Source organism: Acromyrmex echinatior, chromosome 14 (assembly GCF_024713525.1).
Source record: "Acromyrmex echinatior isolate Ae372 chromosome 14, ASM2471352v2, whole genome shotgun sequence".
NCBI lineage: Eukaryota > Metazoa > Arthropoda > Insecta > Hymenoptera > Formicidae > Acromyrmex > Acromyrmex echinatior.
In genome coordinates, this window is record NC_141865.1 from 11531690 (window position 1) to 11545427 (window position 13738).

A 13738-nucleotide genomic window follows, 5' to 3' on the forward strand; every position below is an offset into this window, starting at 1 on the left:
CATAGGGACGCAATGCTATTTATTTTTGCATCAATATCGTTTACATTTAACAAAAACATTCAAGCACTAATACAATCTTTCAATCAAATCTTCATTAATAGGATATACAGTAGAATCAGAATAAAATTAATGAGGCTAAAGACTAAAATTAGAATAAAGGAATAAAAGAGAAATGTGTTTATATTTGCGTGTAGGAAATATGTATAACAGTAGCATTTAAATAAGATAAAATTGTATCATAAATAAAACATGCATAATTCATTAATAGTTACGTAATCTTCAAATTAAAATAGAAATTTCGATTACCGTTCTCAGTTTCTAACCGAGACATAGTTGTCAAATATACCTTAAGATGACAATTATTAATTAAATAAAATACTTTCAACTGGTATCCGTTGATAACGGATAGCATTTAGCAGAGAACATAAAAATCGAACCTAACTCCATATAAATGTAATAAAAATTCGCGTGCAAGTGGTGTAAATTAAAATAAAAGACAGATAAAAAAGAACGTTCACAGATCTAAAGTCATAAAAATTGATGGAATAACAAGGAAATTAATATGATAATGTAATGGCTAAGCATTCAGCAGAGAAAGTAGCTTTGCAACTATAAAATTCTTTTATATGATTGGTTTATACATTTTGTTTCAATGAGGAACTAAAGGCAAGATCAAATCATATCAAAGCATTTAACAGTAGCAAAGCTGCTTTCTCTGCTGCAACCGATGTTTGTTATCAATCTCCATAATTTTTTATCGTCAACCATGTAAAACCAGCTCTGTTGCACAGATTTATAAGGACATTCGTTCCTTTTCCTCCAGTTTTGCGAAATAAAGGCATGTCTCTAGAATTACGGTTAAAGTTATAAACGTGTAATAATCTAATATTCCTGCGACGCCTTGTCGCCTTTTCCAGAGCCACCGGTACCAGTCTTCTTCGGCAGCAGAACCGCTTGGATATTAGGCAGGACTCCACCTTGAGCAATGGTCACTCCAGACAATAATTTGTTCAATTCTTCGTCATTACGAATGGCCAATTGCAAGTGGCGTGGGATTATCCTGTAAAAGATGATGCATTTATATACAATTTGAACGAAATACATGGAAAAAAATTCACGGCAAGCATTACAGAAGGTTGTCACAAATTCCTCTTCTTAAAATTCTATAACTTTTTCAGACAAAATTTTGGATTTTCCCTGATTTTCAATATTTTGAATTTTTTTGTATCTTTGGTTTCTGATTTAGAAAATTAAATATTTTGTTAAAGAACAATTTAATATAACAATGTAAATTATAGGTGTGATATACCAATATTGAACTTTTTTACCAGGTAAGAATTTTAAGTTTTCAGAAAATTCTGCGAAATTTCCAAACTTTGACTGATTTCCTTGACCATTTTCAATTTCTCTAACATTTCTCATAACTCTTGATTTCTAGTTTTGTGGCAATCTTGTAGAATAATCTAGAAATTTTCTATGTTTTTATGAGAATAAGGAAACAATCATTTAGTCTACAATCAAAATAACAGCCATATAATTTTATAATTTCCATATAAACAAAATAAGTTCTTTTTACTTTTTCTTCCTGCTTACATTTTGCCTCTCTTTCTTTTGCAATCATTTTATCGACAATCATCTTCTTTCTTGCCTAGAGTTGCCATATTAAAATTTTCAAAACTAGAATAATTTGCAGGCTAAAAACCCTGAATATTTCACTTTAAACTCTGGACGCATATGAGAATATGTGTAGATTAGTAAATTTAATTGATCAGAATTAAACGACTAATTATTTCACATTTAATTATTCATTAGTGGTACTAATTTAATATAAGAAATTGACCAATCACATATTATTCTCCTCACATTCAACTGTGATTAGTCAGTTTCTTAAGCTTAAGGATTACTATATCTATTAAATCAGAATCAATATAAAATAACGAGGAAGAAAAGTCAAAATAAAAAATTTCGCAAGTTCCTAAACTCATAATTATCCTTAAAAAAAGGGTAGAGAGAAAGAACGAATGGCAATCACCCTATTTTTGCGTGTTTCTCGTCTCTTCCCAAGTTTGTTAATTTTTTATTTCAGGCGATAGAAAACAAAGACAGATAAAAGATAAACAAAGACAAAAAAATAATTAAAAACAATTAACAGGAAACAAAAGAGCACATTATAGATTAGATTTTATCTTGTATTCAAATAAGCTAAGCAATCCATGTTGGCTAAGGTTAAAACACGAAACATGCCAACATCCAATTAGTTTGTAAAAATTCAAAAAGCGAATAGTAAACAAAATTTCTCTAACATAAACAAACGAGATAAAAACTCGCACTTAAACAGCATTAATATATTTCTATGCAACAAAATAATGCCAAGAATGACAGAGAATTAATTTCCTTAAAACCAAGTCAGTTAACCGACGAAGATCTATATTCCCTCCGTACTACGCCTAGAGCCGAGGGTGTGAAGGAAACCGAGCGAGACGCAGACACGAGATAGAAACAGGAAGTCGCAACGAGAGAGACGGAACGAGAGAAAACGCGCGCGCGCGTGAGAGAGAAAGAGAATTGAGGAAGGGCTTGCCTAGTCTTTTTGTTGTCCCTGGCAGCATTTCCAGCCAACTCGAGCACTTCGGCCGCCAGATATTCCATCACGGCGGCGAGATAAACGGGAGCACCGGCACCAACGCGTTCCGCGTAGTTGCCTTTCCTGAGAAGACGATGAATTCTTCCCACAGGGAACTGCAGTCCGGCTCTGCTGCTGCGGGTCTTCGCCTTCCCCTTGGTCTTACCTGGAAAAAAGACACGCGCGAGGAGTGTCGTCGTCGTCGTCGTCGTCGTCGTTGTCGCCCGGCACTGCCGAGATTTCCCTTTTCCCAGCTACTTTTTTTCTCTCCTCTCTTTTCTTTTCGTTCTTACTCACCACCTTTGCCACGTCCAGACATGTCTTGCCGTTAAATCAAGTACGTTTGCTTATTCCTTGCACGAGGGAGGAACGGGGAGGAAGTGCGACTGCGAGATAGATAGGAAGATGCGCTCACGGAATCGTATCGACACGCCAACACCGAACGCTGAAAGCCGAATGAAGTCCAATGAAGCCGCGGCCCGCGCAACTACGATGGTAGTGCGCATGCACGTCGGATATTTTGGCGCCGATCGCTCGTTTGCGCGGGAATCCGGGAACAGCCGACGATCGCGGGACACTTCCCGCGCTCGAAAGTCCCTGCGATAAATTCCACTTTTTCGAATCACTAGACAGGATTCGGCGCGAATTTAAACAAATGTTGACGTTAACATTTCGAGTCTTTTTGTGTTCGACAAGGTGTACAATTTTGCTGCAAACGATTTACTCTGTAAATTGAACAAATCCAAGTTTGGACAATTTTTTAAAATTTTTATTTAAATTAAATTTTATTTAAAAAATTTGTTTATCTATCATTATTTTTTTCTTGATTAGATAAAAACTTTTTATTTAGATTTTTATTATCTTTATTATCCGTTTCTATCAATATAGATTAATTTTTTTAATCTCTATTCAATTTATAATAAATTTGATTGAACTTATAGTGTGCATTGGTGCATATTAAAACCGTTGTATGTGCATTTAATCTGAGTGTAAACATGAACTGTAAATATATTTCATATTTTATTTAACAACACAATAAAATGTATGGAGAACTTCACGGTTTAATTTGTGTTTCTATATTTACATATTAAACATACATTTACTATTTAAACATATATTTTTACATTAATAGGTTTGTTCGCGTTGCTTAAAATTCTCAAAAATTTTTGCACTTAAAACGAAATAAATATATATTCGGATGTTGAAAAGAAAGAAAGGTACTGAGTACAAAAATGCAAGCAATGTAAACAGATCTAATTTGAATACGACACAGCTTAATATGCATCAATGTGCACAGAATGTATCCAATCGAATGCATCAAAGTCATCAAATTGAATTCGCTATTACTCTTCGATTGATTATAATCGACAAACTGCATATTTACAATCGATATATCAAATTAAAAAAATATACATAATCTATAATTATTTACAATTGTGTTCAACAAGTTCTTTATATATAACCCAGCAACAAAAAGTGTCTAAAATCGAATCACAAGACATTTTTTGCGTCTAAAAGACTTAAAGATGTCTTATGTTACAATTTTAGACTTTGTGCTGTTTAGGAAGCTAAAATAAGACTTTATGCAAAACTAACAATTTTTGTAAGTCTTCTAGAAAAAGATGAAGAGTAAGTTGAATTAAGATTAAAATTAATCTACGTTAGAAACGGACATAGCACAAGAAAGGAGGTAAAATTTTAGAGCACAGACAATGTTTGATTCTCCGATGGTCTTAGGTTATAAAGGAAATCAAATATGTAACATCTCCAGAGATATATAAATGTCAATTATTGCGAAACCTTTTTGTCCTCGATTGGTTACATAATCGACGGACCGCACATTTACAATTGAATCGATACATCGAATTAAAAAAATATACATATGTCTATAATTGTTTACAATTGTCTACAACGCGAAGCGTCGAGTCCCTTAAGGCTAAACTAAGACTTATGCAAGACTAGCGATCATTTTGTTGTTAAAAATCTACAATAGTTCCAGTTTAAATTTATCTATCCGATTGTTTCATCAAAGTTGCCACAAATTCTTCGTCCTAAAATTTCATAACTTTTCCTTGATTTCCGGACAAAATTTCATCTTCTCCGACTTTTAATAATATTTTGAAATTTTTGTATTTTCATTCTGATTTGGAAACTGTTAAATTAATTTGTTGAGGAAGCAATTTAACAATGTAAATTGTAATACTATTAATATTACTGAGATTATATTGTAATATTAATATTACAAAGAACACTACTTGCATTTAATTATTAAGTTGGTAGTATTCTAAAACAACATAAGTGTGATATACATAAATACGCACATCAAATTTCCTTGAAACCAAGAATTTTAATTTTTAATAAAATTCCCTGACTTTTCCCTGCACGTTTTCAATTTCCCTGATATTTCCTTGATTTCAAGTTTTGTGACAACCCTGTTTACCTACTTTTTTTTACAAAAATCTTGTTTAGAACAGCTATTTTCAAGAGAATCTGTCTTTAGTTGTTCTGACGAAGTTAGAAACAATATTGACACTAGTAATACAAATTCACTGTCGTTGAATTAATAACATTCGAACTGTGCGACACAGAGGTACTATTTTTAGAACATGATTTTTATAGTGTTATCTAAAGGCTTATTTCCATTAAAATTGATCGTGCTGATCAGCATACTGGCTTCGTTTTTCATCTTTATAAAGAAAAAATCAGTATGGCGATTGGCACAATTAACTTAATAGTTTTATCTTATGCGTTCAGACAATTTCCTGTTCTAAATTACTACCATAATTACTTTCTTGCAAATCTCGGGACTTGTAAAACTTATTTGCATTGTCATTATGCTTACGCTAGTGACTTAACAACAACCGTTAACATATATTTTGTTTTCTTTTATCAAAAGTTAGAATCTCCAATCCCATGGCACACAAAAAACACCATCGCTCATAACAGAATAATAATGAGTGACCCAGAGCATGACACCCTCAAGCGATGGTGCCAGATCCTTTTTGTGTAGAAGCAGCTGTTTGCAGCATTGTATCATAAGATCCGGTGTAATGCTGTCGTCCTTGTTAAGAGCAGCTAAACCTAACTCTCTGATAGTCTCATGATGAAGTTCTCGTTCTACATGCTTTATGCTGCAAATGCGCACAAGTAGTAGATAATAATATTTATATTAATCTCAGTTCCATTAAAAATCTGAGATGTCTTACTTGTTATAATGATATAGTCTTTTCGTAGCTTCCTCTAAGTTTTCCGTAATAAAATTCACCAAAAGAAAACTTGGACAAGACGATGGTACAATGAATTGTCCAGTCGGTGATAACATCAAAGGACCTGCTTCGCTACAAGATCATAAATCGTGTTGAGCCATTTGCACAAAATTTAAAATCATCCATAAACAACGATATTTAAATAGCAGTACTAACGCTTCGATGACAATTTCGTAGGCTGACAGACTGGCCGGCCACGAACTCGGATATTTTCTTTTGCTACGATAATCTGAGAGCATGGTTGTGAGTTGTCGCAGCTGTTGCTCATACTGGCCGACCATTACCTTAGGCATGAATTTCCTGCACATATAGAGCACCCTGAGCCTTACCATAACTCAAATAATATGATGTATTACGCACCGTCGACCAACTTTAATATCGAGGAGTACTTGGGAGACTGCCTTCTCAAACGCTGGCAATTTCAACAATACAGCATCATGCTTTTTTACATTCTTTATTAGCTATAAACAATAAAAGAGTTTAATACTTATATGGAAATATGGATATAGATCAGATAATCAGCTTATTTTCAACTTACGTCGAGCCAATTGTGCCTGACTTCCCCAGAATTTAGCATAACATTGCCTTCTAAACTGATACCAGTATCATTTGCAAACACGAGAGTGCGATTTTTCAATACTTCCATCGATTCCGGATGATGCTCGGCTAACGCTTGAAAGGCTAATAAACAGCCGCGATAATGAGCGATATTCCAACCACAGTCCCATATAATATCCTTTAGACCCAACACGCTGCATAGTACTTTCTCCAATTTCTCCACCTCGTCTCTCACTGGTCTGCATGCCTCCAATTTAACATGTACTTCATTGATGTGCTTATCTAGATACGCTCTAATCAGAAACACACAAATACGAATATAATGGCGATATTTAGTATTTAATTAATTTTGCATATCTCAATGTTATATTTACTTCAATGTATCTGGCTCTGCATTAATCTTGCGTTTCATAATAATCGACGCATAAATAGGATCCTCTTCCAAATCCGAAAAGTCTATCCTTTCTCCAGAATATGCGCGTTGCCAAAATCTGGATTTGTGCTTTGTGACAGAAGGCTTCTGTTCCTCTATTTTATCGACAAACGTCGTGGGTAGATCGCATGTTTTTAAAATGGAAAGTATCGCTTGCCTCAGATCTTTTTCTTTCAACTGTATTTTAACAAGTGTGAATTTACCAGCCTTTACATCTTTCTCATCCTTCGATCGTAAATAAAAAGGCAAAATGGTTGGCCGTATAGGTTGTTTTTGTTGTAAGGTTTCTAAGATTGAACTTAATTGCTTCAGAGAATTTTCATTCACTGTCTGTAAACAGCAAATTATAACATAGATAATAATACAGACATAATATAGATAATACCTAATAGATGATTTGCACTAATTAAAAATGATTATAGCTAATATCTTGCTCATGAAAGAATGTATATACAAAATATAACTGAAGAATGTTTACAAAAAATATAATTAACACTAATACGTTTCTTGAATAAAGACAAAGATAGGAAAATGATAATGATAATACAATATGTTTTTATGCAAGGTATATATATTATAAAATGTTTAACCAAATGTTCTTTCATGAATCATATTAATGAGAAAATATGATCCAAAAAACATATTTATATCCGATATTATTTGAATATGATAACGGAATATAATTAATAATAAACATTAAAAAATAACAAATAAATACTATATTGATTTTCAAATGTGATTTTTTAAAAATAAAGTTAATGTTTCGACAGGATAATAAAAATCAAATAATTATCCAATTAAAATTAAATAGTTATATATATAAAAAAAAAACAAATATTTTACACTTTACAAATATTCAAATTTAAATCTTCTCATTACAATAATTCACATTACAAAAATAATATGTTTCGGCTACTAGACTGAGCCATCTTCAGATGTATGAAAAATTAATAATACTTTGAAAAAAAACGTAAAACGCAGTAAAAATCATAATCAAAAATGGTGGAAGATCTTGAGAGACCGAATGAAAATTTTCCCAGAGCATCAAAAATTGCTCACAAACGTTGAAAGACCATGTGGATATTCTAATGTAACGATTAATTTGTTAAAGTCATTTGAAAACATAAGTTACTCTGACAAAAACAGACATAAAGGGTCTATACAAAGAGTCTACACAAAGCATATATACCTATTATAAACAGAATTTGACTTTGTGGCACCTTTATTATATTTTTATCAGTTATACTTTGACTGTCGTAACAGTCAACATGACTATAGTCACACATGACTATTGTCTTTCTTTTATTTTAAATAACTGGAAAACCAACCAATTTTATCTCTTGACAATTATCGTATTTATCATTTTAACGTTTGACCTCATTTATTTGGTACTACTAATTTTGATGTGCATTAGAGTGATAATATGTCAACGATTACGACAAATCTTTGGCCTCACGGGTTTTTTGTTAGAATAACGATTTTGCTTACTTAACTTATGTTTCAAATGACTGAACTTTAACAAATTAATCGTTATATTAGAATATCCAGACGCTCTTTCCACACGGTCTTTCGACTGTTTGTGAACAATTTTTGATGTTCTGGGAAAATTTTCATTCGGCCTCTCAAGATCTTCTGACCATTTTTTATTATAATTTTTACTGCGTTTTTTCAAAGTATTATTAATTTTTCATACATCTGAAAATGGTTCAATCTAGTAGCCGAAACATGTAATGCGAATTTTTATAATGCGAATTATTATAATAAGATTTTAATTTGAATATTTGTAAAGTGTAAAATATTTGTTTTATTTTCCTTTAATATATGTAAGTATTTAATTTTAATTTTACAATTATTTGACTCTTATTACCCTGTCGAAATATTAACTTTAATTTTAATTATAAGAATCTTTTACTTTACTATATTGACTACGTCCAGATTCTAGTTTTGCTAGGATTTTGAATAAATCTCTTTTTATCCTCTTTGATAAACTGCAATTTCTATCAATTATTAATTTAATCAATTAGCTTGGAGAAATTATCAATTATCTTGGTTTATCATCGTAAACAGTGCATTTATTAAAATCCGAGTTGTATTTGATAATTAAAAGATTGCAAATTGAGAAGAAAGTATTTATGAATATATCATACATTCACATATTTTTTTATCAGTTAAATACTGATAAAATTTTGCTAAACATTTCAAAAATATTTGTAAAGAAAATAAAAAGCTAATAAAAAAAAAGAATTATAATAACTAGTTTTAAGAATTACCCCCCGCAATTTTTTTTCTCTCCAAATTCCAACTTACATTCATTTAATATTTAACCCGTAAATGAGTCCCAATGACCCTAGAAATAACTAAAAAAAATAATTTTCTGAAAAAAATATTAAATAACAACATATTTATTTAATAAGATTCACAAATTTTATTAATAATTAATTAATAATAATTTTATTGGACCATTCATGTGAATACACAACCAATAGAAAATAACGCTGGATTTTTGGCTTAATAATGCTTAAATAATTCGATGTAAATTTATATGTATGTATATTATATATTTCAAATTCTGCCAAACTACGCGTTGAATTAATTTTTTGGTCTTAAAACGCTATACCGATAGAGAACTAGTATTATTACAAATTAAACTGTCTACATTTTAGAAAGATTTTAATAATCCTGAAGGCCTTGGTGATCTAAAGGCATAGAACGGAACTGCAAGAAATCCGAGTTTGATCCGAGGTAATATTTTTCGCAATAAATTATTTACAGATTTTAATCAGCATTATTAAGATTTTTCTAAAATGCCTTTAAAAAAGCGTCAAATTATTAAACTGCAATTTAATTTGTGATAATACTACAGTAGTTCTATCAGTATAAGCGTTTCAAAATCCGAAAAATCAATTCGGTGCGTAGTTTGGCAAAATTTGATACATATAATATGATTGCATAGTAGATTCAATGATTACTTTCAGCAGAACACAACAGTTTTACAATCGTTTATGAATGCCTGCTGAAATAGGACTGTTCTTCTAGAACAGTCCTATCTAAAAGTATAATTCAATCAACGCGAAGAAAACTTTCAACAGTTGTGAAATAAACGTTCTGTTGAACGCAGCCAATAGTTGAATAAGCGCTTGCAGTTATTGATGTATTCTTTCAGATCTAAAAGTCTAATTGGATAATCTAGAAAAATATACCAATAACAGCAAGTGATCACTCATCTGTTGAGTAAGATGAACGAAATAAATTCTCACCAAATAATTTAAGCACCAAAGATCCAGCTTCAATCGTAATGGCTCTATTTCCTATTGACTGTTTATTAATAATTTAATTTGTTTTTCAAACAGTCTTATAGATTTTAAAAATATACATTGACAAACAACTTGAAAAATTCTCCAAAAAAAAAAAAAAAACTAATAACAAAAAACTTTAGGTTCCAAAGACCTGTATGTTTCTTTAGCATCACAAAAAATGTGTTCCTTTACGGGTTAATAAAAAAAATAATGCACAACGCTTTTTTTTATCGATCTTGCGGTTAATGATCTGTTAAATTAAATTATCACACTTAAAAATGTTTATAAGCGAGTCTTAAGTAACGAACACATGTATTAATCAAACACATACGCGCAGGGCCGCTTTATTGATTAATTGTTCAATTTTTAATATCGTTGATGCAAAACGAGATACGATATCGATTTCATTGATTTAGAAAAATTGAAGTTGTTAAAATAGTCCGTATTTTATAAATATCAAATATACATTCAATAAATGCACAATAATTATAATTTTATTTCTAATTTTATTATTAATTTGTCAAATATACATATTGCAAATATATTTATTTAAATACTTTCCAATTATAATAAACTTAAATAAACGATATGTTAATTTTGTTCTCAATTCAATCTGTTTTCCTATAAGCAAATGTATGTGTTGTGTGTGTCACGATAATACACGATAATACGCAAATCAGAAAATAGACTTCTCAAAAGAAAAAAGAAACTTGCCGGCCATTCCTTTCTTCCTTTCTCAGACAAGCGGATCTGAAATGCTGAATGCTACACGTTTCTGTGGCTACAGCATGATTATCTTAATGCTCTGCTCGTGACAAACAATAATCTTACTGATAAATGACGCAAATATCTGACTAAAGTCTATCCACATTACTTATAATTTTTCAACATTTTTGCTTTCTCTCTCTTTAACGCCCGAATATACAGGGAGTATATATATATATTTATCTCCTATTGGGGAGGATTTTTATTATTTCAATTTGATTGTGTTTTAAGTCTAAAAAATAATCAGCGCGCAGCCATATACATATTTAAAATATAAATTTATTTAAATATTATACATATAGGCATATTTAAATAATTATTTTTAACCGTAAATAGCTTCTGTCATACTCAAGTCCGTTTCTACCGATGTAGATTAACTTTAATCTCTTCTAGTTTTAATTCTTCCGGGATTTCTACAATAAGCCATTACTTTAATGAGTCAATTCTAAGTAGAATCGTAAGACCCGTAACATATTCTCGTAAACATGTAAGAACTTATGACTAATATTCTAAATTTATATATCGTATAAGACATACGATTATTCGTAAATATCTACGATTTCTTACAAATTTTATAGCTAGTAAGAAGCTATCTATAAAAATATTGTATAAAGGTATAAGCATTTAAAAATTCTTACAAGTCTTACAGGAATATGTTACGAGCTTTACGATTCTTAGCTTAGAATTTAGGCATTAAATCTTAAGCCACAGGAAATTGACCAATCGTAGTCGAATGTGAGAAGAATAATCGATTGGTTAATTTCTTACGTAATGGCTTATTATAGAAAGTCCAACAGAATTAGAAAAAGACGCAGAATTAGTCGAACCGAAATCAAAATTAAACTGCATTGATAGAAACCGAGTATTGGTTAATTTATTCATAAGGCACCTCCAGATGATATCGCCAACATATCATACATATACATGACATGCATAATTATACATTGAATGTAGTGAATATTTAGCGAATAAGTGCAAAGTTGGCCATATCTGGAGGCGCCTATATGGCGATCTTGTCTCTAATTATTCTTCTTTTATTATTCTTCATAAGTGTCTCCTTTTAAATGCAAGAATTTTGCGGATTTTCAAACAATACGAGCAGACTTTGTGATGACAGGAAATTTATTCTGATTCGAGTAAACTTGTATACGCACGTCCAGAGATTGCTGTATTATTCCTTTATGAACGAGGCAACAAGTTTTCGCACGTCTAAAAATAATGCCGTTCACCGCATTAGCTTGGGCTCGCTATCACGCTACAATGACTACGCTACGCTACCGATTGCTTTGTGTGGCGCTTTGACAATACGTGCATCTTACGTGTCCTTGATGAGAAACGAGTAGTCGACGTGACTCTCGCGATGGAAAGAAAACAAAATAAATAAAAATATAACTCGCGGTGCGTAAACATACTCTAGTCTTTTCCTTTTATATTTCTTGCCGCCGTTATCTTTACTCCTTTCCTCTCTCTCTAAGGTTGTAAATACAGTTCAGGAACTTTCTAAATTCTTGTGAAATTGTATGATCTGTATCTCGGTTGTTTCTGTGATGTATTTTATTTTATACAGTTAACATGATGCTACAGATATTTTAAAGCATTTTTTAAACGGTCAATTGGTAAAATTTCTTCCCCAAGCAAAACAACAAATTATTATGATATCAAAATGATCATTAAAAGTTATATTTCAATCATTTTCGATTCATTTTAATGTCATTTTGACATTTATTGCGACTTGTTGTTCTACTTGGATCTGATTGATCAATCAAACTATTTATATTCAAAGTATTTGTAGTGAGACTGATTGTACTCTACATTTTATATATTTTCACTCTTCTGTCAATGCATAATTTTCCACATTTTCGCATATTTCACAAGGTTTCCTTACAATGTAAAAGTAAAAATAAAATAAAACTATTTTTTATTATTTGAAAGATGGAATTTTTGAAAGTGTCATATAACGAAATTCGCAAAAATGTATAAAAATTTATGCTGTTTAAAATTCAATGTATCTAAAATTTACTATTTTTAAAATAATTACTGCACATTGCCTATACATTGACGGAAGGATTGAAAGGATTGATTTAAATGCACATTCACAGGAGACCTGCAGACAGAAAAAAATATGGAAGATATGAAACAAATAGGACACACAGATATCTGTGTTAAAGTAAATACACAAAGAATCCATAAAGTTACTTGATGAAACCATTTATCTCAATCATATCATATAACATTCACTCCGAATAGCATTTGAAATGGATCCTTACCCTCTGTGTAGGATACTGGCCGAACAGATCGGGATGAACAGTAAAGTAAAACGGCCTCAATGCAGTGGATACCTCACCGGTGCTCAGGGCCCTCACCGCGTCCCTCCTGCAAAAGCTGTCAGAAAGAGCTGTCAGTTCCTGGGTGGGCTGCTGTCGTTTACCGCGAAGAAGTAAACGCCAGACTTGAACGAGTAAACTTCAACTTTTAGCTGCTTTTAACTCTCCGTTACCATCTTCCGAGCGTCGTGCAGTACATTATTCACTCCCTCGCACCCTCCCTCGTCGCCGTCCTGGCAGTTGAATTATTATTGTCGGTGTGTGCGCCTCTCATGTCACGCGGCTGATCACGCAGCGGACGTGAGACTCGTCACGTCACGCATTCTCTCTCTCCCTTTCTGTTCACTTTCGCCTCGCGAGGGATGCGCCACTTCCCCTTTCCTCCCCGTTACTCCTTTCTCCAGGTCGTAGAATCGTCTTATTTCGGGAATCTTTCTCACGACGGTGAAACGTTCAACGTTACTTGACGTCAA

The 13738-nt window shown here is 31.9% G+C and overlaps 2 protein-coding genes across 5 annotated transcripts; both read right to left on the bottom strand.

Annotated features, from left to right (window-relative positions):
- Window positions 1–2: 2 nt before the first annotated feature.
- LOC105145666 (histone H2A) lies at window positions 3–3139 on the bottom strand. The gene is made up of 3 exons (XM_011055398.2): window positions 2921–3139; window positions 2582–2789; window positions 3–1060 (listed from the first exon to the last, which is right to left on the bottom strand). The coding sequence occupies exons 1-3, from the start codon at window positions 2940–2942 to the stop codon at window positions 883–885; spliced, it is 408 nt and encodes a 135-aa protein (XP_011053700.1). The 5' UTR covers window positions 2943–3139; the 3' UTR covers window positions 3–882.
- Window positions 3140–4389: 1250 nt separating this feature from the next.
- LOC105145749 (T-cell activation inhibitor, mitochondrial) lies at window positions 4390–13715 on the bottom strand. Of its 4 annotated transcripts, none has more exons than XM_087413167.1 (8): window positions 13439–13715; window positions 13209–13323; window positions 6822–7210; window positions 6428–6740; window positions 6250–6341; window positions 6046–6189; window positions 5830–5961; window positions 4390–5754 (listed from the first exon to the last, which is right to left on the bottom strand). In XM_087413167.1, exons 1-8 carry the CDS (start codon window positions 13462–13464, stop codon window positions 5520–5522), a joined length of 1446 nt encoding a protein of 481 aa, XP_087269293.1. In that variant the 5' UTR covers window positions 13465–13715; the 3' UTR covers window positions 4390–5519. The 4 variants fall into 4 exon arrangements, with proteins under 4 accessions (XP_087269293.1, XP_087269291.1, XP_087269292.1 ...); XM_087413165.1 differs by having other exon boundaries at window positions 6046–6207; XM_087413166.1 differs by having other exon boundaries at window positions 6250–6350.
- Between the last annotated feature and the right edge of the window lie 23 nt (window positions 13716–13738).